The sequence below is a fragment of the Python bivittatus genome, unplaced genomic scaffold, assembly GCF_059951505.1.
Source record: "Python bivittatus isolate LINGU-HERP-01145 unplaced genomic scaffold, Pbiv_v1 ctg000700_np1212, whole genome shotgun sequence".
Lineage (NCBI taxonomy): Eukaryota > Metazoa > Chordata > Lepidosauria > Squamata > Pythonidae > Python > Python bivittatus.
This window is the reverse complement of record NW_028277098.1, coordinates 103,018,717-103,044,041: the sequence shown is the minus strand read 5'-3', so window position 1 is coordinate 103,044,041 and position 25,325 is coordinate 103,018,717. Positions and strand designations below refer to the sequence as shown.

Here is a 25,325-nt window from a genome sequence, read left to right as displayed (position 1 = left end):
TTGCAGCTGGCGTTTCCAGCTGTCTCTTGGAGCGGGCAGGTCAGCAGACCTTCCCGGGCACTATGAGGGCTTCTGATCACAGCCTCTGAAGTCATTTCTCTTTGTCCAGCGTTAATAAACAGAAGGCAGCCTTTGAGGATGGGGAAAGTGCTCCTGCCCACCGGAGGGACAGGCCGGGCGGGCCGGGTGTCCACCCGGGCCCCCTTCAGCCCTCGCCTCTGCAAAACCGGAGGGACCCAGCTCGGGCTCCCTGCAGGGGGGCAGCGCTTCTGCAGAGGAGCCCGAAGCCCTGGGGAAGGGGCTGGGCTTGCTTTCTCACCAGCGCAGCACGATGGAAGTTTCAAATGTGGTCAGAAAACAAACCGGCTTGTAGGCTGGCAGGAAACGATCTTTTGCAGCGACGGGAAGTGGGATCCAGCTGGTATCGGCCCCGTCGCCTGCAGCCAGAAAGCCCCATTGATAGCAGAGGCCTGAAGAGCAGAGGCCACGGAGGGGGGAGCTGCCAGCCCCTTCCCCCCCAGGCCTTAACCCTGTTAAGCCTATTAGGACCTCTCTTTCCAGCCCTCTAAGTTGGCTCCCCGTTCCCAAGGGGGAGTCGCCATCTGCGTCCCTGGAAGCCTCGCTCGCTGGGGGCCGCCCCAGCAGCGCCCCCCGCCACTCCCGCGGTGCATTCTTGGGGCTCCAATCCCCTTTTCCACAAGGGCGTCCCAAGGGCAAAACCCTGGGCCCACAGGAAAATGCCAGGGGGTCTCTTGCTTTGCACTTCGATGGCTTTGCATTGGGAAGGCGATTCAGTAGGTTGCTCACTGACCCAAAAGGGGGGGTGCTGCCCCTCTCGGGAGGTGCTCTTAGCTTGGGGAACTGGAGGGGGGTCTGGTGATGCCTGGAGTGGAGAAGGTGTTCTGTGCAGGGCCGGCATAGAGGTTATGGGCACAGCAGTGCTGCAGAGAGAGAAGTCAGCTGCTTGCACGGTTTAGACCAGTGTTTCTCAACCTCGGGGGCTTGAAGATGTGTGGACTTCAACTCCCAGAATTCCCCAGCCAGCTATGCTGCTGGCTGGGGAATTCTGGGAGTTGAAGTCCACACATCTTCAAGCCCCCGAGGTTGAGAAACACTGGTTTAGAGGAAAACAAGATCTAGTTTTGGGCTTCTAAGCTAGTCTTCCGATAAACGAAAGCCACCAGCGTCCACTCAGGTTATTGCGTCGAGCGAGGTTCATCCTTGGACTGTCCGGCAGAATTCCCCCAGGGAGGAGGAAAGCAAAGCACCGTGCCTTCGCACAGCATCCCTCATTCGACTCCCCAATTAACCCGTGCCATGATCCACAGGACGCAGGGGGTGGTCCAGAAAGCAGTCAGGGTGCACGTGCGGCGTGCATGAGGCGGCTTCTCCTTTCACCAGAGGCGTTAAGCGCCAGCAAATTGGCACTGTAAGGAGCCCCACGATGCTTCTTCTCCGGAGGCAGCCGGAAACATTCTGGAAAGGTTTGAGGAGGGGGCCAGACGCTTACCACAACCTGCCGGGTTGGGAGATGGGGGATCTCTCTTGCTTTCTCAAAGCAGAGGCGTGCTGCTCCTCCTGCTGCTTCCCTTTTGTAACTCTTTTTTTTTTTTTTTTAAATTAAATTTCAAGACATTTCTTTTAAAAAGCAGAATGGTTTGTGATATTATAGATAAACTAAATAGCAATAGAACAGCATAATTACACTATTATGTAAAAGAACAGCATGGTTTGAAAAAAAAACGTGTATATATATATATATATATATATATATTCACTTTTTCGTGAGATGGACGGTATCTAAGTTTGAAATATAACTAACTAACTAACTAACCAACTAAATAAATAAATACTATGTCGTGAAAAGAAAGAAAGACCCATATTAAGCTGCCTGAAGAGCCAAACAAATATAAATAATCCAAGGAAATAGGGGCAAAATGAAAAAGAATTAAACTAGATTAGGAAGTCAAAATAACCAACTGAAATACCTGAATGCCTAACTTACGTCTGTCTGTCTGTCCGTCTGTCTAGCCAGTGTACAGTAGTGAGGAAGGTGCTGGGCTGAGAGAGGGGAGGCAGACAGACAAATTCATCCTGTTAACATTAACTAGCTATATCCAGTGAAAAAGAGTTTTTAAATAGTGTAATGAATTGAACCAGACTATTTGAGCATATGGAGTTACATTGTCAGTTCTCGCTACTTGTTGGTACAAAGCAGATTCAAAGCCGTTCCATTAAACCAACATTTATCCAAAGTTCTTCATGGAATGGAATGAACATCTCCAAATTTCTGGAGTGTAGTTTTACAAACCATTAACATCTTTAACCAATCACTGCCTCATTTACATAACGCTAAGCTGTTTCCCAGCAGGCTGGATTCAGAGATGATGATGAAGAAGAAGAAGAATTGGAGACTAAACCAACCAGCACGTTGATGAAATTCCCGTAAAGGAACATTCATCCTAAACAGCGCCTGGGGAAAGAGCCGGGACTTCAAGGCCCATCTGAAGGAGGGCAGAGTTGGGGCTTGCACCTCCAGAGGCATACTATGCCAGAGGGCAGGTGCCATGAGAAAGAGGGCATGCCACCTAGGTCCTGTTGGATGGCACTGTTTTAAAGATGGGACCTGTGCCATGTCTACTCCATCACAGCTTACCTTTGTAGGTAACAACCCTCACCTTGAATTGCACCCAAAGTTTAGTCATCAGTGCAGCTCATGCAAGAGTGCTACGTGGTTGCCCATAACTGCGCATGCCGCCACGTATTAGGCCAGCTGTCACTTCTGAGTGGTCTTCAAGGGCAGCCCCTGTAGAGGCAATGGAGTAGTCCTTTCATGAAGTGGCTAGACCTCACTCTATACCAGTGTTTCTCAACCTTGGCAGCTTTAAGACGCGTGGACTTCAACTCCCAGAATTCCCCAGCCAGCAGCGCTGGCTGGGGAATTCTGGGAGTTGAAGTCCACGCATCTTAAAGCTGCCAAGGTTGAGAAACACTGCTCTATACTATGTCACAGCCTGAAGCCAACTGAAAAAGGTCCAGATAATCTGCTTGTTCTAGGGCCCTCTGAAGCTGCAATCCAGCCACCTTCTCAATTAGGGAAGGCTGTTGAGGACGGTTGGATTGAGGCTTCAGAAGGCCCTGGAACAAGCAGGTCATCTGGACCTTTTTCAGTTGGGTGTCAGCAGAGCCCTGAACGGACCTGAGAGAGACTGGATGGACGCTGCCCAGCACCGCTGGTCCAGCCACAGCTTCAGGGCAGACAGGACCACTCCTCGTTCAAGGACGCTTCACCACTTCAGGGACCCAGCTGCACGTTAACTCACCTTCACGCTGTAGTCCAATGTATCTGGAGGGCTCCAAGTTGGGGAGGGTTGCTTAACCTGCTCCCTTGAGCAAAGTGGGCTACTGGACAGGCTCTGGGTGGGTTCAGCGGGCACTGTGGTTCTGTTGAAGAGTGAAGGGTAGACCCAGAGGAATAAACAGGTCAGCTGTTCCTGCCTCTGTCTTCCCCAACACGGTGCCCTCTAGATGCCCAACGTTTCTCATTGTTCCCACCCCTCCAGCGCTGGGAGAGGGAGAAGGGGGAGCCTGTGGGTGGTTCTGTTGGAGGCATCCAGGGAGGGTGGCGGAGGCACCAGGTTCTGGCTGTTGTGGTTTTTATGGTTTTCTGGTCTTTATTGTTGTGAGCCAGCCAGTTGTGTTCTTTCGATGGGCAGCTGTACAGATCTTTTAAATAAATAACTACGGAGGGCCTGGGCTGTATGAAGGCGGGTCTGCATGAGGAATCTTAGACCAAAAGGATGAATTGGGGACGGGATATATTTTGCAGAGGTAAAGGGGAAGAAAGCCAAGAAATTTCCCAGGTGTACTTCTTAGGAGAAAAAGGGGCAAGTAACAGAAACAGCTCATGGGGAAGAGCAGAAGTGTTGGGTTTGCTGAAAGAAAGGTGGAGAATGAATGTCCTGGAGTCTGGCTTCCAAAATATAGCATATTGACTTAAATATGGGAAAAGAAATCCTGTACTGTAATGGAGCGAACCAAGAAAAGTGGCTTACGTACGGCTTTTGAAGCTCCACCTGGTTTTTATGTGCGAAGCCCATAAAAGGCAGGCGGAACTCCAACCTTGCCATTATGGCCGCCATCTCTCCCCCCCCCCTTACCGTGCCCTGCAGACACCCCTGATTGCATTGCCTTCCTACAAAGGCCTCCACGGAGATACTCGAATTGTGGTGGGTTATTATGGGTATTCTTTGATGACGTAATGCCTTCTGCACTCAGTGCTGCAGCACGTGTGTTTGGGTGGGAAGGTGGGGAGGGGGCTGGGGGGTTCAAGAAACAGGGCAGGAGAAAGGAAAAGGATGGAAATCCATTTGATTTAATTTAAACCAGGGTCATTAAGTACAGTTAATGGGATTACTCTTGCTGAAGAGGACAAAAGGGGTCTGGATTGTAAATGTTCCGCAGCTGGACTTGGCAGCGAAGAGGGCCGGTGGGGTTGGCCACCGTTTGGGGAGAACAAACGTCCATCCAACTTTTACCAGAGAAGCTCTGCTTGAAACCCTCAGGGCAGCATTCGCACGACACGCTTGCCCTGTGGAGTGAACTAGCCCGTCTCCTGGGCTGGGCTGGTGGACGGGCCACCCAGCCTGGGGGGAATAGCTGTGGGAGACGGGGGTCACGGCAGAGCAAGCCCCGAGGTCAAGGGGGACGCTGCCGCTGGTGGTCCGTACCTGGCTGAGCCTGCGGTGTGAACCCAGCCGGAGGGGGGGCGGGGGGCCAAGCGCGGATTCCTCCTCCTCCTCCTCCTCCTCCCTCGCCGGCGCAGCGGAGGCGATTGTGGGAAACGGCCCCGCTTGCCGCGAGCCTCGCCCCGCTGGCCCGCCGGCTCAGCCGGGTGCGAGCCCGCCAGCGACCTGGCCCTGCTGCCAACCGCGCCGCCCCGGGCGGGCCGGGCGCTCCCTCCTGAAACGGGACTGCGGCCCCCGGGGACCGCCGGGCCCATCCTCAGCCGGGCCGAGACCTGCCTCGGGTGGCGGATCCCCGCTTTGGGGCAGCGGCAAGGGGGCCAGGCTGCATCGGGGCCGGCAGCGGCGGCCTCACAGCCCGAGCGGCGTCGGGCAGAGGGGGACGGGGCACCACTCGGCATGGAGCGAGCCGGTGGCGGGCGGAACGATACCCTCGGCCCGCCCGCCGCACTTGCCCGTCCGGGCCCGGCGCTCCCTGGGGCGGGGATGGGACGGCCCGAGCGCGCCCGCGAGCCGAGCCGGGGCAGGTGGCGGGCGGCGGGCAGGTGCGGCGGGCGGCGCGTAACCGGAGAGGCGGCCGGGGAGGCGCCTCCGCCCCGCCCCGCGCTGCCAGCTGGCGAGGGGTGCGCGCGCAGGGCAGCCCGGCCGGGGGGTCGCGGAGGGAGGGCGCTGCCAGGCGCCCCCCGCCGGTTTCCATGGTGACCGGCGTCCCTTGCTGGGCGGAGGCGGCCGCCGAGGGCGCTGCCCGGCAGCGCCAGGCTCTTGCCCGGGCTGCCACCGCCGCGGCCCCGCTCCGTCGCCCGGCCTGGGAGCCCGCGGGGCGGGCGCGGCTCCGGCGCTGCCGCTTGCCTGGCGCGGGGGGGGGCGCCCCTGGCAAACCCGGGCCCCGTTGGGGGCGCGAAGCCGCCCGCCCCCCGCCCGCTGCCGTTCCTTGCGGGGCCCGCAGCTGGAGCTTGCACGCCCCCGCCCTCTTGGCACCCTGGCTGCCTCCCTTCCGCAGCGACCTCGTTTTCTTTCGGGTTCTTTTCTTTCTCTGCTCGTGGAAATGTGGAGAAACCTCCAATCCCGAAACGACTTTGTAACGCGGTCCCTTAACCTGTTGGCGTTGTGGCCGTGGAGGAGAACTGTCCGGCCGGCCGAGCCTTCCGGAGACGAGTCATCTCCCGGGTCTCCGTGAGGCCCTGGGCCCGGCACTCCTCCTGAGAATCAGATTAAGGGGGGGGGGGCAAGGCTTTCCCTTGCTTCGCCCCCCAAGATCTCCAAGCTGCCTCCCGGGGATCGAGACCCCTGGAGACTGGAGAGCCACGGCCTGGCACGGGGGGAGGGGAGGGGAGGGGAGGGGAGGGGATGGGGCGTCGCTCAACCTGGCAGCCCAGAGACCCTGAGTCTTCAGGCTGTGGCTGGTGCAGAGGGAGCGCTGGTTGGCAGCAACAGCCTTGGAGGGGCCGGCTGCGAGGCGCTTGAGGCTCGCGTGGGGGATGGGGCCGGGCAGCAGGTGGCCGGGTGCCAGGCAGGTGGGGGCGGCAGGGTGGGCTGTGCGTGCGGCTCCCTGTCCTGCAGAGACCATCTGCCCGGCAGAGCCTGTAGGCTGCAGGAGGCGAGCGTGTTCGCCCACCCATGACGTCTTCAGGGGTGTGGCAGAATCCCAGGCCGGGCTGGCCCGGGGCCCCCTCCCCCCCGCAAATTGGGACCCGGGCAAGAAGGGTTGGGGAGAGCGGCGCTGCGCCTTCGCCCTCTTTCCGAGGACCGGGTTCTCAAGGAGAGGGGAGAACTGGACCAGGCTGGACCCGCGTGCGTCTCCCCTTGCCCCTTTCCAGAAACCTGGACTCTGGGTTGAGCACCCGTCACCAGAGCGGAGCACGCGGGTTTTTTCATTGTCGCGCAGCTTTATAGCCGAAGGACGGACGGACGGACGGATCCCCGCTCCTTGAAGCAAAATAACTGGGCCACCTAGCCCCGGGGGCTGACTTAGCTTAACCTATCCGCAAAGTTGCGAGGAGGGCGGAGAAAAACAGGAAGGAGGAAAAAGGTTTCTCAAGAGGTCTTGCGTAGGCTGTTGGAGTCCTAAAAACATGTGTGTTTATTTTATTTATGTGTTCTCTCTCTCTCTCTCTCTCTCTCTCTCACACACACACACACACACACACACACACACACCCCTTGCAAAGTGGTGCAAAGCATCTCCCTGGTCCTGTGACTGAAAGGATCTCCATCTTGCAGGGCTGGGCTTGCAAACGCTTTCAGCCTCTGAAAGGGGAGAGTGGAAAGATGGCTGCGTGGGGACTGGAGCAGCAGAGGAGCATGAATGTGCCCCTTTGGAAGGGCTGCTCCTGGGTCTCCAGAGCTTCAGGACAAAGGCGGCCCTGATAGGATCGGACCCTGCAGGGAGCTGCTGTTTGCTGTATCCAGCCCTGCTCCAGGGTCCTCCATTCCTTCCCCCCCCCCGCTGCCAGGGGTCTCCACAGGGTGTGGTCAGAAAAGTCAAGATGGCGGCCACAGTGATGCAGTGGAAGCTCCACTTGTGTTTTTAGTGAATTGCACAGAATCCTGATAAACTGCTTTGAGCCCCCTTTGCCACATCGAAGGTTGTTTACACAGGGTGCAGCAAAAGTCAGGTCCCGTGGACAATCTGTTATGTAAATTATATTAAATGTTCAAATGAGTTGCCATTTTCTTCTAAATATCTTCTAAATATCTCCTTACTTGGTTGACGCATGACCTGTGAACATTCCTAAATCAAGCTACATTTCCTCTGAAAAAGAATAATTAAGAAAACATGCTGTAATTGGCCATTGGGGCCTGACTTTGGGTCCACCCTATATATTTTTTTTAAGCTGGGTGATTGTCTGAAATCCAGGGTTATCTTCTTTTGGGGGTAAATGGGGGTATAAAGGGTTTCCCTTCAGAACATTTCAAGTCGGAACAACAGATAGTCTAAAACTGTTTCTCAGCCTCAGCAGCTTTGAGATGCGCGGGCTTCAACTCCCAGAATTCCCCAGCCAGCATTCTGGGAGTTGAAGTCCCCCCAGGAGGTTGAGAGACACTGGTCCAAAACATCAGTCGTATAAATTTCAGCTCTAAAATGCTTTCAAGCTTAACAAACAATTTATAAATAAAAGGGTACGCCTGTTCCTGTTTTTGTATTTGTGTTCTGGAGTAACCGTCCTATCTTATCCCATCCCATTTGTTAGATTTATATCCCACTTTTCCATCAGGGTGTCAAGGTGAGATATGCAGCAGCTCCCTTCCACTTTCCCCCCACAACAACCCTGTAAGGTAGGTTGATTTACATGTGGGTGGATTAGAATCCCGGTTTGACCCCTAAACGTATCCGCTAAGAGTAAGAACGAACAAAGGCATCATTCCGCTCTTTTCACCCGCCCAGAGAGTTTCTCTGGTGTACTCTGACTGGCATGGAGAATACACCAGGGCCCAATTAGCTGGAATTCTCTTAGTGGCTGGGAATTATGGAGCTGCACTCCTCACCCTGCCGGAGGGCACCTGGTTAGGGGGGCTTCTTCCCAGAGAAGGGGCAATGCTCCCCGTTTTGCATGCCAGCGGGAAGGAAAGGGGGATTTGCCCTCCACCTGGGACAGGGCTGGAGCGGTAGGGAGGGCAGGAGGGTGCCTCGAGGCTGGCGGGGACTGGCAGAGGGAGAACGTGACTGTTGTGTTTGCTCCTTCGCCAGGGACCCCGGCTCCTGCTTCCTCTTCGCTTCCCCTGGTGCTCTTGCAAGCCCACCGTGGCGGGGATCTGAAGAAAAGGTGGCCACGTTTCTATTTATGCCTCCCATCCCGCATCCTGTGGGAAAGGTGGCCTGTGCTCCGCTGCCCAAAAGACCGGGAGAGAAGCTCTTTGATCAATATTTTTTACTCCGGGCCCCAGGATGCAGTGCTTCTCCTGGGAGGTGCAAATGAGTCTGTTTTTGAGACCAGATGGTGGCCACTGGCTTGGGTGCCGAGGCTGGGGTTTTATTGTGAATTCCCATTTGTTTTTTTTTAATGGAGTTTACGAGCTGTGCTTTTATGGCGTTTCTGTTCTTGCAGACCAGAGTTGCTCTGGAATGCGGTGGCATATAAAAACGGCAAATTAAATACATATTTAAGGGGGGGGTCAACCTAGGCTAATCCACTTCACATAGCAAAGGAGGACTTTTGTGATTCCATGCTCTTTGCTCCCATTACATAAGTCAATAACATCCCTGTATACTACAAATTCATAGTTGAGGAGGAGGTTTTGTTCAGTTGAGGGAGCCCCCCTGCCCCATGGCCTGGAATGGTATGGTCCAAGGTATCCCCCAGGGAGGTCAAAAAAGTCGAGATTGCAGCTGGTGCAGGCAGTCAAAACCTTGTCCCCTTTTTATGTGCAGGGACAGGGTTCAATCATGTGATCATGGCTGTGGCCACCATATACCTCCTCTTATGGACCTCTCTCCCTCGCTGCATCTGAACTGACCTTCCTAGTCAGGCCATCTTTCTCAGCAAAAGCACCAGCATTCAAGACTGGCTTCTGCCTGCTCCCTGTCTGAGAGGGAAAAATAATGGTTCTTTTATGTCTTTGTATACTGTCGTCCTTGGGTATGTGCCATCAGGTGTCAAGTCACTGTTGACTCTTAGGGACCGCATAGATGGATTTCCTCCAGGATGTTCTGTCTCCAACCAGGTCCTTCAGGTCTCCCAACAGTGGCCCCATTACCACTGTAACTGAGTCCCTCCACCTTGCTGCTGGTCGTCCTCTTCTTCTCTTTCCTTCCACTTTTCCCAGCATTATGGGGGAGATGGGCAGCATATAAATTTAATAAATAAATAAATTATGGGCTTCTCAAAGGAATTTGGTCTTGACATTGATTGATTGATTACGTGCTGTCAAGTCACCGTTGACTCTTAGTGACCATACAGATAGATATTCTTCATGATGATCTCTCCCTGACCTGGTCCTTCATGTCTTCCAACAGTGCCTCCATTGCCCCTGTAACTGAGTCCATCCACCTTGCTGCTGGTCATCCTCTTCTGCTCTTTCCTTCTACCTTTTCCAGCATTATGGACTTCTCCAAAGGAAGTTGAGAAGTTTGCATTGATTGATTGATTATGTGCCATCAAGTCAGTGTCGATTCTTTGTGACCACATAGATGGACCTTCTCTAGATGCTCTGTCCTCAACCTGGCCCTTCGGGTCTTCCAATGGTGCCCCCATCGCCACTGTAACTGAGTCCACCCCCCTCGCTGCTGGTCCTCCTCCTCTTCTCTTTCCTTCCCCTTTCCCAGCATCAGAGCCTTCTCCAGAGAGCTGGGCCTTCGCCTCGTGTGTCCGAAGTAGGATAATTTGAGCCTGGTCATTTGCATTGTCAGCCTCCCTGGGAGGATTGCTGTTTTTCTGCCCGTGATAAATGTGATAAGGGCTCCTTTGGAAAACTAAGTTTAATGCGCTGTCCAGCTCTTCGCATGGTTGTGGGTTTCAAAAGTGTGAAAGGCTGACTGTTGTTACCAGTGTTGTTTGAAAGAAAGATTGGCTGGGTTTGCCCAGTGCCCCAGACTAGGCTGAAACGGAGTCGGGCTCTGGGCGTGGTGGGACGGTCCTGCCTGGTTTTGACTTGTGGGCTGAACTTCAGTCATCACTGGTTGATTCAGGGAACAGAACAAATATACCATTCTATTTTCTTAAAAACAGATTTGTTTTGGGAACACAGTAGTTGTTTTTTGTTAGTCCAAGTTGAGCACGTTGTGCGAACCCAGCGATGAAGCAGCCGTGTATAAAAAGAAAAAGCGGCTGAAACTGCCCCGAGCGTTACATGTTTAGCTCAGCCTGACATAGAGTTCAACAGGTAACGTTCCCTTTGTTCAGTTGTTCAAAGCAGAGGAACAGGGCCAGTAAAGCTGTTGGCGACACCTTAACCTGGGCTCGGGGAGACAGTCCTGAGGTGCCCTGGAGCAAATGGGCCCGACGAGGCTTTCAAGAAAGAGACGAACCGTGGTCGGAAGTGGCCTCTTTCAGAGGGCCGGAGGAGGAGGCTCCGCCCAAAGTCACGTTCAGGAGTGAAATACTTTCCATGCATGCCAATAAAACCATTGGTTAAAATACAAGCCTAATCGTTATTGTAGTATTTCGGTGTGGGCATTTTATGCGCAAAGAATCCAGAAGTGGGAAGAAGGAGGGGCCTCCACAGGAAGCGTGAAAAAAGTCAAGTCAAAAGTCACTGAAGTTGTGTCCCCTTTTTACTTGTGTTTTATGGGACTGGCAGAAACAATGTGAGAAATAGCCAGGCCCTGCGCCCTGAAGGGCATTATATATATCAAAAGCAGCCCCTTGAATTGTACCCAGAAATGTACTGGTAACCAGTGCAGTTTGCAGAGCAGAGACGTGGTCGTATATGCAGACGTTTGCCCATAACTGCCCACTTCCAAGGGGTCTCTGAGGGCAGCCCTACGTAGAGCTTGATGTAGTCATCCACGTGCAAGGTGACTACGGCTGTGAGTCCAGGAGGACCTCCACGTGGTGCACCAGCTCTATCTGGAAGAGTATTGCCCTGCTCAAAATCATTCTGCTTCTTACAAAGTGAGCTTGGCCCAAGAACGTCTCGGTTCAAATCTTTTCTCTGCCATGAATTCCTTTGGTGTCAGACAAGTCTACATTTGCACCAAGAAACGACTGTAATCTGGGCTACTCTACGGGACTCCTCAAGGAGCAGGCAGAAAGAAAGTGCTTTGAACATTGAAAAGCACTCTGTATAAATACAACGTGATCATGTGGGACTTTTTACAAAAGTTAAAAGCAGCATCACTGTGTGGAGTTTGCTCCTCCTGAGCACAACTTTGGACATAATTCTCCCAATCTAGCTGTGCTGTGTAAAATAGTTAGGAAGGGCAGACTAGTCCAGTGTGTCTCAGCCTCAGCAACTTTAAGGTGGGTGGACGTCAACTCCCAGAATGCCCCAGCCAGGCATTCTGGGAGTTGAAGTCCACCCACCTTAAAGTTGCCAAGTTTGAAAAACACTGGTTTAGCTGATCCTTGCAACAGTCATTGACTGACACCCTCCTTGCATCTGGCACCTTTTCTTAAAAGCCTTACAAATGCACGAGCTGCTGAACCAGCTGTAGGCAAAAGGCAGTGGCAACCGTTTGCATTCTCTGGGCCGGAATCCTGGCCTCGCCCGCTGACCTCCCCTCTTCCAGCCACTCCCCAGGTTCAGACCTGCGGGCAGGAGGGACCGAAGTAGCGGGCTGGGACCAGGCAATGCCTCCTCTTCCTCTGCAGGCCCTGGCAGGATGAGACCACGCCATTGTACAAGCCCGGGGGCCGGCTGGGCAGCTCTCGCCGCCTCTGCCCTGCTGCGTGTCCGCGAGGGAGAGAGCAGGCGTGGATGCAAACTCTGGGAAGATCAGAGTCCGGAAGGAGGCAGCTGAGCGATCCTGGCTTTTGGGTGGGAAGGGCTTCTGCTGGTGGCTGGAAGATAGGTGGTGCTGGGCGTGTTTTGATGGTGCTCCTCTGGGTTCCTCTCTGCCTTGATGCGGTTTGCACACGCAGGCACCCGTTGGGGCGAGCGAAACGTCGGGCTCTTGGGCCTGATGCTTTGGGGCATCACAGCAGACATCTGCCAGACCCGTGGAAATTATAGGATCCTTGCTGCCCCCCAAGCAACAAGCGGTTGACTCCGACCCTTGTGACCTGCCAGAAATCCCTTAAAACGTGGCTTTTCCAGCAAGCTTGGGGATCTCCTGCCAGCTATAAGCCCATACGCTGGCTGCATCATGTTTGATATCCCAACGTGTTCCCTTTTGTCGCCTTATGCTTTTATTTATATTTGTTTTAATTGGTTTTGTATACTGTTTTAACTCTTGGTTTTATTGTATGCCAGCTAGAGTCACCTGGTGGGAGATGGGCAGCCATCTAAATCTGAGAAAGAAAGAGAGAGAGAGAGAGAGAAGAAAGGAAGAAAGAAAGAAAGAAAGAAAGAAAGAAAGAAAGAAAGAAAGAAAGAAAGAAAGAAAGAAAGAAAGAAAGAAAGAGACAGACAGACAGACAGACAGACAGACACCAGGCAATCATAGGACATGGACCCGGCACTCCCCCTTTCCCTAATTTCTTTATCTATTTTAAATTACCAGCCCTCCATTTGATGGAAATGCAAGGGAACAGAGCTTCTGGCATTCTGTCTAATGGATGCAAATACTTGAGAAGGAATTTGTGGGCATTATGTGGGTTTACGGAGACGGAAGATGCCCTTAAAGTAATATCTGTGGTGCCTCCTCCCGCCTTCCCTTCCTAGTCTGGTGATCAATGGGGGTGATACACTCTAAAGAGGAGCGCCTCTTTAGCACCGCGCCTTGGGCTCAAGTGATCTCTGTAAATCGTTTGGATTATTGGATCTGATTGGTTGATTAGTCACGGATGGATGGAAGGAAGGAAGGAAGGAAGGAAGGAAGGAAGGAAGGAAGGAAGGAAGGGGGGACCCGTGTGAATTTGGAAGGCAGCGTTTTCCTTCCTGGAGCTGAGTGCGAAGGGCGCCTGTGCCTTCCTTTTGGGGTGCGGGTGGGCACTCACATCCACCCTGATGGGTGGCAGGCAGCAAGTGAAGAAATAGGTCCACGATTGCGTGCGTGGGGCTTCCTGGCTTGAGCCTACATGGCACCGCACCTGCTTGGACCTTCCCAAGGCCCTGGGGTTGAGCATGCCCGTATCTTGAATGCAACTGCTGAAATGGCCGATGGAAAGCCTGGCGCCGAAGGGCCTTCCATGAGTCATCCAGCACTGGGCAGCCAGAAGGGAGTTCGGTGTGCGGCGTGTGGCTGTGTCAGCCCAGAAAATATCTCCCGTCCCCGGGAGGGGTTGCTCTGAGTAAGAAAAGGGGGCTCTGCTCTGGCCTCTCCCCCCCTTCCTGGGCAGTTTCTAGCAACAGCGGCGGCGGCTGGAGCCAAGACTTGCTTTTGTCTGACTCCGTCCCTTTCCCGGCACGGCGATGGAGTGGAGACAGGAGGGGACGTTGTGCCAGCCCGATGCCCCTCCTTGCTTGCCTTGTCCTGCAGCGCGCGCACACACACACACACACACCCTGTTGTCCCTTCCCGAGACTAACTTGACTTGTCTGTGCTGTTGTAGGGGGCAGATGGCCTGTCGGAGCCCGAGGGCATCGCTCTCAAGCGTGTCGCTGTGGTGGAAGATTTCTTTGACATCATCTACTCGATGCACGTGGAGAGCTCAGCAGAGCCGGGCAAGGCCCCCAAGCACGCCGGGCAGAAGAAGACCTACCGGGCGGTGAGGCTGCCCTTCCTTCCCCAGGCTGCGCCCTGCGGCTGGACCCTCCCTCTCTGCACCTGCCACCCGGCCTGCCTGCCTGCCTGCCTGCCGCGGGGCAGAAGAGGAAGGAGGCAGGCGCTGGCACGCGGGAGGGGGTGGCTGGGCAGGGGACGGGCGCAGAGGGGAGGAGGGAGGGACTCTGCAGATGTGCTTGGCGGAGGGAGGGAGGGAGGGAGGGGGGCTGCTGTGGCCAGCCGCTGGGGGGCAGGAGGAAATGCCGCCCGCCATAAACAAAGGAAGGGCTGCGCTGCGCACACCCTCTGCCTGGGGAGGACGGCTCCTGATGGCGCCTCAGCTGTCTTCAGCATCTGCTGAAGTTGCACGCATCCTGGGCCCAAACACAGGAAGCCGGCGGGGGCGGGGGCGGGCCGGCCACCCTTCCTGCGCCCTCTGGCTTTGCCTGCAAAGAGCATTCCCTCCTGGGTCGTTGGGAGGGCGGTTGTGCAAAGCGAGGAGCTGCGAGCCTGGCCCTTCCTCGGCAGCCCTGCAAGGCCGGGACGTGAGCCCACCCGGTCCCGAGGGCAGCCTGGCCTTTGGCCTGGCATGGGAGGGGCAGATCCTGGGAGAGGCGCTCGGACGCGGAGAGCAAAGGTGGAACAAGGCTGACCTGGGGAGGAGCCGCCCCTGCGCTCCTCCGAATTTGGGGCCCTCGATCTTTAAGCGGCCTGCTAGCCTAAACGGTGTCATAGGGGTTAAGATCAGTGGGGAAGACTTCGGGGGGAGCAAGGAGGTTGCAGGGGAACTTTGCCTGCAAAATCCTGGGGGTGCGATGGGGAAGGACATGCTTTCACGGCTCGTAAGTATCAGAAGGAAGAAGGGCAGAGAGAGGCGGGATGGGTGGCGGTTAAAGGATTGGGCTAACAGTGGGGCGAGCCAGCTTCTAGTCTGCCGGCAGAGGGGCCTGGGGCTGGTCAGCCCTTCTCAGCCCAGCCGACCTCACAGGACCGTTGTGGGGAACACTCAGAGGGAGTACTCCCTGAGCCACCTTGAGTTCCTGAGCGAAAGACGGGATACAAATCTCAGCACCCCGAGACATGCTGAGTTACTGCTGATCAGGACAGTGTGAGTTTCCCGCCCCCCCGTTCCCCCCCCCCCGCTCGAATGGCACTGGGTGGGCTGGAGCATCGGCTCCCAGGCTTCCTGGCTGGAGAAGGCTGGGGACACTTTTCCTCCTCCATTGTCTTCTGACGGAGAAGGCAGCCAAGGGGCCAGGGTCTCTGGCGGGCCCTGTTTATGCCCGGAGGGTGGAGAGGCAAGTGGCGGGTCAAGGGCGGCGCTGCCTGGGCCAGGCGGTCTTACAGCGTGGCATCCTGTGAGGGCTGGAGTTCTGCTGCGAAAGCTCCCAGCATCCTCTCTCAGGCCAGCTGGTTGCACCCGGGGACTCTGCAGGGCCATCTTCGGTCTGCCCGGGGCAGGAGGGGCATCGCCTCCCAAGCCCAGTCTCCGAAAGAAGCCTGGCTGCCCGGCGCAGACTTCTTGCCTTTGGCTCATTTCCAGCAGCCTGTTCCTCCTCCTTGGCCCAGTGGCTGGTCCGATGCTGCAAGCCGCTTGTCCTCCTGGCCTCAGCCAAGGGTCAGCCGAGCCATTGTCTTGTGAATTCTCCCTGCCTATTGGCTGGTGACCTCTCCATCACCGGGGAGGGCAAGGCCACCCGTGGACCGCCCTTCAGAAAACTTTCTGCTGGTCTCCAGGGCAGGTGGCCTTGGCCCTCCCAGGTGCCTTGGATTTGGCACGCCTTGCGTGACTTCGGGGAACCAGGCTGGATTTCTCTGTTTCTCCCGGTCTGCGAGCCCCGAGGCCTGGCTTCCCTGTGCTCCCTGGCTCTTTGCATCGCGTTAGTAGACCCGTCTCCCCTTCTGACCCGCCTCGCAGACTTTTCACCAGCTTTTCTCCCTGGATGACGTGGTGGACCAAAAGTAATCAAAGATTTGGGGAGCGAGGGGTCACCCTGCTGCCTTGGGGGTGAGCAGAAGGGTGCCCCACGAGGAATCTGGGTTCCACAGGAGGAGCTCCGCCGCCACTTGCTGGTCCGTGGCCTTGGCAGTCTTTGCTCCCTCCGCTCCTCATCCGAGGCTCCACGTTCTTAGTGAGTGGGCCAGAGGCTGCAGGAGCAGAATCTCACCAGCGGCTCCTGATCCTAGAAAACTGGAGATGACTTCTAGCCGAACTTGGTCCTGAACGTGCCGCATGTGAATGGGCAGGGATGTTCCTCGAAAGAGGAACGTTTGATAGGAACGTCTTGCTGCGGTCCGGCGTGCTCCAGCCTCCTTGGGAGAACTACAGCAGAGACGCCAGATGGTTTGCCTCGTCCGTCCATTCCCCAGACCAGCCAGTCAGGCATAACATTTGGAAGGTGAGATAGTTTACGCATTGTTAGGTAGAATATCAGAAATAAATTAGCCTCGTGGGTTACTGAAGTGAGAAGGTGCGATGTGAGTACTTTTCAGTTGGGAGTCTCTAATATAGAGAAAAATGAGAAGAGTACTTCCTCAAACGAAATCAGAGAGACACTCGATGCGAAGTTAACTCTTCCCGGTGAGAAGAACATCACGTCATAGGTAGGAAGATCTTGGCCTTTGAGCACACGGACTAGATGTCGTCTGGTGGATCTGATGCTCACCCACTGTTTCACTCCCCCCCCCCGCCCTGCAAACGGCTTTCTGGATTTCCAGGGTTCCCCTCCTCTCTCATTCAAGCCACGTGGGGTGTAGCTGTATGGATTCACTGGTGAGAGCGCAGAGGCACCACTTCTGAATATGTTCCAGGTTTCAGTCGCGGGACTGAGAGTAGATTTTGAACCTAAGCAATGATGACATTAGACCCTTCTGTTTCTCTGCCTCCTTTGCTGTGTCTTGGCAGGGATCTTCGGAGGTTTCAGTTCAATCCCTTAGATCACAGAATAAAAGCATTCCCTGAATAAACTTCGGAGCAAGAACCATGAATTTGAGCTCAAGACTTGCCAGGGTTAAGTCCCTGCCTGCTATCCGCAGTTGCCCCGGTGTAGACAGATGAGGGAGGAGAAAGGATATTCGGTATGTAGGAGAGGAATGAGTGGTTATCAGTCCCTGTTTACAAATTCTCTTTGGCATCAGGACATGTGGACCTCAAAAGCCACCGGTTCACAATTTAGGCAGATCATGGCTCTCTAAGAATGACCTTTGGCAGATTCTGGATGTCCCCTTAGATACCGGCAGCAAAGCTTGAACCCAAGGCATGCTCTACACCAGTGTTTCTCAACCTTGGCAACTTTAAGATGTGTGGACTTCAGCTCCCAGAATTCCCCCACCAGCATCCACACAGCTGAAAGCATGCTGGCTGGGGAATCCTGGGAGTTGAAGTCCACACATGTTAAAGTGGCCAAAGTTGAAAAACACTGCTCTGCGCTGTGCTACCGGGGTCTGGGATATTTTTCAGTGCTGGGACTGGAAAAAGTTGGTTCCTTAAATTAAAAAAACGATTGTGGGTATGAAGAATCTTGCCAGGTTCAAGATAAATTGGCCGCATTTAAAAAAAAAAGGTGCTCTTTTGTTTCTTGCATCAGATGTTGGAGAGACTCTACTGCTTCCTGTGAGATTTCATTGTATTGAGGAGAGTGTTAGACGTGAACCCGGGGGTCTTGGATTCAATTTCCCACCCGCCTTGGTCAGTGACTCTCTTTCTCAGAGCCACGTCACATGGTTAGAGTGGTACTAAAAATACCTCCATAAATAGGCTACCCGGAGCCCCTTGGAGGAAGGGCAGGCTATAAATCTGCTAAATAAATAAATAAACAGCAGAACCTCTACTGCACACAAGCCCACACTTCCCGTGAAGGAGACGGAGTAAATTAAGTTTCACACTTGGGTCTAAGGACCAGTTCGCACGCAGACTTTGCTTATTCTCGTTTCTTGAGTAGTCAACACGTAGCAGACAGTGGGCAGAAGTGAGCAAGGATCCTGGTGGTCTGCTAAGGCCACTTTTTAATCTTTCTGATCCGGTGATAGGAGCAGCTGAGGCCTCGGCCTGTCCTTCCTCCGGGTGTCCAAGGCAGCTTGCCTTCTCCAAGCAGGGAGAGAGTGGCCCTTGGTCCCCCCTGCTCGAGTGGGCCCCGAGTTCGGATCTCTCAGCCCCAGCTGAGAAAGGAAAAGAGGGCATAAGCAGCAGATGCCCCGTGAGAGCGTTCTGTCTTCGTTTAATTCGAATTTATACAATTCTTATATTCCCCTGCGTTGTAAAAGCAATCCTCGGTTTGTCACAGTAGATGCAGTTTCATTCCCAGTTGGAAACCCAGCTGGAATCAGAGTTGGCCAGGTCGGTGGTGGTGGTGGGAACCACACGTGGCAGTTTCCCATGTTGGGATTAGGGTGAATTTTTCTCTGGGTCAGATGGCTTCTCTGCCGGTTGATAAAAAACAGTCACCTTGAGCTAAAAATTGGGAGCTGCGAGATGAGGCCTGGCTTGGACGTGGTGGTCACTCCTTCTCCACAGGACTGATGGTCTCTTCCTGATCTGTGGGTTGCCTTTCTTCATCGAGAAGGTCCTCAGGTAGGCCAGCTGCAAATCTGGAAGACCACCAGGTGGTGGCCAAGAGCTAGAATGTCCAGGCTCTCTCCGATGCCAGCTGGTGGCCAGCTGGGGCCTTGCAAGGCAGGCGAGGGAGTCTGGCTAGAAGAAAACTGCTGAGCTGGCCTCTGAGCTCCTGGAGAGGAGGAGGTCAGGCAGCCGGAAAGGTGCGCGTGAAGCCGGGGAGGCTTGGGCCATGAGAAAAATTGCACGCGGGCAGGGAACCATCTTGGCCTCTCCCTGCACCGCGAGCCCAGTTCCCCTTTCCCACTCCGCCTTGCTTGGCTAAGCTGGTCAGCAAAAACTGGGTTATACTGCCACGTAGTGGAGACACGCGTTTCCAAGCATTCAGCGGATCTCACTCCTCGCTTGCAAAAAGGCCCGTTTCAAAACTTCCCACCCCCTTTTGTGATTCAGACCACTTTTTTGATGACTTTTTTTTTAAAAAAGCAGGCTCATGTGATCGGCGCCCTACTTGTTTTTAACTTCTGCTGGAAGTGAAAGCTTTGATTTTTTTTTTTTTTTTACATGGTTTTTGTTAGCGTGCAGACCGGAGAGGATTAGTTGGAGCAGGAAATAGAAGGGGTTCTCTCCAGTGTTGCTGAGAATGGATTTGGTTGTTAATTATGGTTTGGAAAAGGGTGGATGGCCCTGGAGAGGGTGGCGCTGGTGGGGGTGGTGATCTCGTCATCTTGGGTTGAGGCATTGACCCAAGGAGTTTCATTGCCACATACCAGACCAACTCTTGCAACAGATAAAGGGATATTTATTTGGGTAATGAACTACACTTCCTCTAAGGCTGCCAGCCAGTGTGGGAACCCAACAGAAGAGAAGATACGTAGCTCAGGGTTGAACTGTGGAGTCCTTGGGGCTCTCTGAGGCTGGTCGTTTGCTTGCAGGCGTTTCCTTGCCCAGCTAGGGAACATCATCAGTGCGGCGTGAGAACCCGCTTTAGGTGGAGTCAGATGCTCATCTGTCAGAGGTATTGATGGGGCCTGGGGCAACCTGCATGCTTCACCTTAAGCCTTCCTCTTAGCCCTGGCCTCTTGTATCTTGAAGGTAAAAAGAGACATATTTAAAGCTATCTCCAAATATGAAACCTATACACCGATGGGATTTATTTCAGATTAAACAGGTGTCCTCAGTCTTCTTTGAAATAAGCACTGGGGATGGGGTTTGGCTCTAAACCAGTGTTTTTCTCAACCTTAGCAACTTTAAGCTGTGTGGACTTCAACTCCCAGAATTCCCCAGCCAGCGCTGCTGGCTGGGGAATTCTGAGAGTTGAAGTCCACACAGCTTAAAGTTGCTAAGGTTGAGAAACACTGCTCTGACCTATCAGGAACAAAGAAGCACTCCAAAAAATAGCATAGTGTAAGTGGGGTGCTTAACAACTGAGTTGTACATCATGGCTATCTGGAGAGAAACCCTTGTAAGATCATGAGTCCAGGCCAGGATCTAAAATTAGGTGCTTGGTATAAAGCCGTTCCCTCTCTGTTCCTGGTTCCCCAGGGTGCTTCCAAACAGTTCCGTGATAGCAATCAAGTGGCCTTTGATCTAAGATAGATTGAGTAAGATCCACAGAATCTGTGGATGCTATGGACAGGAGAACTGGAAAATACTCTTGCCTCTGTATTGATCCTTCTCTCTTTCACACACCGGAATCTATCTATCTATCTATCTATCTATCTATCTATCTATCTATCTATCTATCTATCTATCTATCTATCTACCAATCACACCCTCCATCATAAAACCGTCCCAGGCAATCTCACTTATCATCATGCTAAAATCCCATAAAATCAAAAAATCAGCATTGAAAAACCCAGCCTTTGTCTTCCTGGCTCTGATACGTTGGCCCAACTGTTAATCAGAGGCTTGGTGGAGCTGAATCATCCTCCCTGTTGCTGAAAACGCAGGGCAAGTCCAATTTCCAAAACAGAAGTAGTTCACAGTTACGACGCCACCATTTTGTGACGATGTTGTATAACCGCAGCAGCAACAACAACAGAACTATTGACCGCTGATCCCAGAGGCAAGATCGGAGGGCCCTGGTGCTTCCTCCCTCATTCAGTCCGAAGCAATGTTTTACTCAGATATCTGGCTACAGACCACCAAACCAGTGAGAAGTGGTGGAAGATTTATTAAAGCAGATAACTGAACCCTCAAAAACATTAAGTGGTTGTGATGGGAGATTTCAACTACCCAGACATCTGTTGGAAGAGTTACTCTGCCAAACCCATCAGATAAATTCTTCGCTTGTGTCGGTGATAATTTTCTCTTTCAAACAGTTAAAGTGGGCACGAGGGGATCTGCTTCCGTGGATTTGGTCCTTACTAACAGAGAGGAAATGACTGAAGATATTAAAATGGTGGGAACCTTGGGGCAAGGGACCCCGCGGTCTCAGAGCTCTTGATTTTCACAAAAAGCTTGGTGAAAAGCGGATTCTTGGTGTGGGTTTTAGCAAGGTCGATTTTAATAAACAAGGAGGAAGAGTAAGGAAGATGCCGCAAGAAGAAAACATGAAAGGCAAAGGCGTTGTAGCTGGGTAGGATTTTTTGAAAAGGAGAACACCCCAGCTTCCAATGATATCAGTGAGGAGCAAAACTAGGAAGCCTCTGAATGGGCAGCTCATGAACATGTTGAAACTAAAGACGGGTTATTGGAATTCCAGTTACTTATTGGAAATGGAAAGAAGGGTCAAGGGTCAAGGCAGTCTATGGAGTTTGAGCTCAGAAATGTAGGCACGAGGTCAGGAAAGCCGCAGTGGAAAATGAACTAAGGTTAGCAAGAGAAGCAAAATCCAGAAGGGTTTTTTCAAGTGTATCAACAGCAAGAGGAGATGGTGGGCTCACAGCTCATTCCAAATGGGTGACCAAGAGAAAACAGAGGATCTCAACTGCTCTCCTGCCTCTGTCTTTACATTCAAAGAATGTAATGATGGTTTGAGGAGCACAAACTCAACGCAACAGGGAAGTTTGCAGATCAGTAAAGATGTGGGAAAGGATCTTCTGGCTAATTTGAATGCCATGAAGTTGCTGATGAAACACATGCTGAACTGGCGCAAGAGCTGTTGGGGCCCCTGTCGAACATCTTTCAGGAACGCCAGAGAAGAGGAAATGAGGATCTCCCTCTTTAAGGAAAGGAAAAAAAAAAAAAAAGGATTCCAATAAAGATTGACCAATGAGTCTGACTTCAATACCTGGAAGGATGTTAGATAACAAAGCAGGCCAGTGCACACCTGGCCTGAAAACCACACAATGATTGCAAAGCGGCAACGTGACTTTGTCAAAAATAGGTCATGTGAGATAAATCTTGTCTCCTTTGGCAAGGTGAATACTTTGGTGGACAGGAGAAATATTGTTGATATTTCTCCTGTCCACCAAATATTGACAAGGTTCTGCAAGATATTCCCTTGGACAATCCATTCATGTATAGTTTGGATAGCACTATGTTAAGGTGGGGCCCCAACTGGCTGGCCAACCATACCTAGAGAATCTGCACTGATGGTTCTACATCTAGTTGGAGAGCAGTAACTAGTGTGGTTCTGCAGGGATCAGTCTTGGGGCCAATTTAATTCAACATTTTTATTGATAACCTGGATGACGGGATTTTTATTTTATTTTTTACGGCCAGTCATTTCACAACACTTAGGGAGAAATCTAAGGTATTACATTTAGGGAGGAAAAAACATAGGACACATATACAAAATGGGGAATTAGCGGCTTGGAGATACTACATCTGAGAAGAACTTGGGTATGGTCATTGACAACTAGCTGAACATGAGTCAGTAGTGTGAGATTGCTCTTAGAAGAGCTAATGTAGTTCTGGGCTGCATTAAAAGACATATCGTATCAAAGGAACGTGAAGTCCTTATTCATCTGTACTTGACAGTGATGAGACCACACTTGGAGTTCTGTGTATGATTCTGGCCACCAGATTTCCAGAATGATATTAACAGATTGGAGAGGATTCAGAGGATGTCAATAAAGATGGCGTGGGGACTTGAGGACATGCCTGATGAGATCAGGGTGAAGGAACTTGGGATATTCAATCTGGAGAAAAGAAAGCAGAGAGGAGACATGATAGTTATATTCAGGTATACAAAGAGAAGCTACAAGGAAGATAATCAGAAACTATTCTCCATGGCCACAGAAGCCCATGCCAGAAAAAATGGGTATACATTGCAGCTACATGGATATTATTTTCCTGCACAGTGCAGAGGGTTGAACTTGATGATCCTTGGGATCACTTCCATTTCCACAATTCTCTGTTTCTATACAAGTCTTGGAGATCTTAAAATAGATCAACACTAGAAGATTTGGAGCATCTCAAAGCTATTTTAGAATAAAATTTCAGGTACTGTATGTTTATGTTCAGTATTGGTCTCTAGCATTGGAAATTAGCCAACAATTTAACTCAATTGTGTGGCAACATTCCCTAACCTGATGCCATCCAGATATTTTGGGACTACAGTTCCCAGAATTTAGCCATGCCAGCTGGGGATCCTGATAATCACAATCTTGACACATTCAGCAGCAGGCTTGGGAAAACTGCTGTGTGGTAAAGCTGTCCTGATGTGCATTGAAGAAGATGACTCAGCTTGACTCAGATAACCTCAGGGAGGAACATGTCTTGGAATTTCCTCTGGTAGTTGTGTCTTAATGTGTGTGTTGCAATGCTATGGTATTTGAAATCAGCATCTTTGCCTACCTAAAATGAGGACTTGCTTGTGATATGTATGGCATTTCTTCCTTACGTACTTATTCAATGCAGGCTATTTCATACATCTAAACTTTGGTTTACTGAACTAGTCCATAAGTTTGAGTCTGTGTAACTTAATGAACTATAACTGACCTAGGATGTTGGGTTCACACAACATGTTAGGATGAAATGTGGTTGGTTAGATTGCAATTCAACATGTCATGCAAACACAATGATAGATTTGGGAGGCTACCAGTGTCTGAAGTTTTGCATAACCTCAGATTTCTTTTGGGGGGATAGGGGTGATTATTGATGATTATAACTTGAAGCTGTTAATTTGCAGGAAAAATATACCTAATAATATTCATAAAGACACATTTACTCTCTCAATGTAATTATACAAAAGCAACTTCCCTATGAAGGAAAACAGCCTGGACATTTGTTTGGAGCAGAGTCTCCTGCATCTGTCAGACTAGACATTGTAAGTTGCTCTCTGAGGGCTCCTGTTTTGTTTCTTTTCCATCAACTTCTATGTTGTGGTTGTTGTTTTTTTCTAATTTTGCAAGCCTAGGAAGGGATCCTGGTTTGGTTTACAGGTAGCCCTCGCTTAATGACTGCTAATTCAGCGACTGTTTGAAGTTATGACGGCGTGGAAAAAGATTTACGACCAGCCCTCGAACTTGTGGCCGTTGCAGCATCCCCACATCACGTGATTGTGATTCGGGCGCTTGGCAACCGGCATGCATTTACGATGGCCGCAGAGTCCTGCAGTCACGTGACTGCTGTTTGCAACCTTCCCTGCCGGCTTCCAACAAGCAAAGTCAATGGGGAAGCTGGCAGGAGTTCGCAAGTTGTGATCATATGATGTCATGCTTAATGACCCGCAGTGATTCACTTAACGACTGCAGTGGAACTGATATAATAAGTCGGTGCAAGTCATGTGATGTTTCACTTAACAACCACATTGCTTAGCGATGGAGTTGCCAGTCCCAATTGCAGTCGGTAAGTGAGGACTACCTATACTTTTTTTTGCAAACTGCACTGGGAGCCTGAAAAGTAGGACATAAAGATAGAACTAGGTAACAGCATAAATTATTTCGTTTGGATATGGAATTTTGAGCAAGTGTTTTTGGCCCCAACGTTATTTTTTTCTGAGTGAAGTTTGTGCTTTTCTGTTGCTGTGTTTCAGGTGTGATGTAGAGCCTTCTGTCTTGTTAATATCAGTGGAAAAGTGATAACTTTCCAACAGAACGTGGGGTCGTTGTTAGTCATAAACTTGGTAGGAAAAAGCCTTGTTGTCAGAAGGTGAGAAGATTGCAGGGAGGAGAAATTTGAGCCTGCCTGGAGAGTCTCTCCTTGCAGTAGAAATGAAGGCTGGTTTGGGGACCAGGTGTATTTTGAGACGAGACTTTTCTTGACCATCTGTTCCCCTGGAGCTTGTTGCTCTTCCATCTTCACTTACAATTTTTTTTTTCTGTTTTACCTTCCAGAGGAAAAAAAATATCCAGGAAGAAAAACAGCTAGCAGTTTGCTGTCCAATTGTTTCTAATGCATAAGGACGTATAAGGATTTTTGATGTATAAGGATAAGGGGCGGGGGGAGTCGGGGGGGTCAGAAACCTGGTGAGCACCAGGAGTTGTGTGCACGCCTCAGGCGTTTGCTGTCTGGGACCCTAAATACGAATGTCCACAGTGGGTGGGAGGAAGGGACATCCCAGGTGGCCTGAGGTCTTCTGCAAATGACACACATCGCTTCATTTGCCTGGTGATGCCATGACCCAGCTGATGTCATTGCGGCTCACGTGGGGTGCCTGTGAGCCCATTCCACTTCCTGAAGGGAGAAACGGCGGTATTAGGACATTGTCCTGAGCCCTTTGCAAGAAGAGTTGAATATAAACACCAGAAATAAGAACAAGATTAAAATGTCGGATGCCTTTGCTTTCAGCTGACTTAGAAAAAGGCCCGTCCGTTTTTTCCATTCATGCAAGTGTTAATAAGGTGCTGGTTATTACACGCTGCATGTCTGTCTGGGGACCCTCTCTCTTCGT

General features: G+C 51.9%; 1 protein-coding gene across 1 annotated transcript in view; it reads left to right on the top strand.

The window, feature by feature from the left end:
• NOL4L (nucleolar protein 4 like) overlaps nucleotides 1-25,325 on the top strand; it is a 115,746-nt gene that overhangs the window by 27,554 nt on the left and 62,867 nt on the right. The window contains exon 2 of the mRNA XM_088153705.1: nucleotides 13,838-13,993. Coding sequence (XP_088009831.1) covers nucleotides 13,838-13,993 — 156 coding nt within the window. The remainder of the gene's footprint in view (nucleotides 1-13,837; nucleotides 13,994-25,325) is intronic.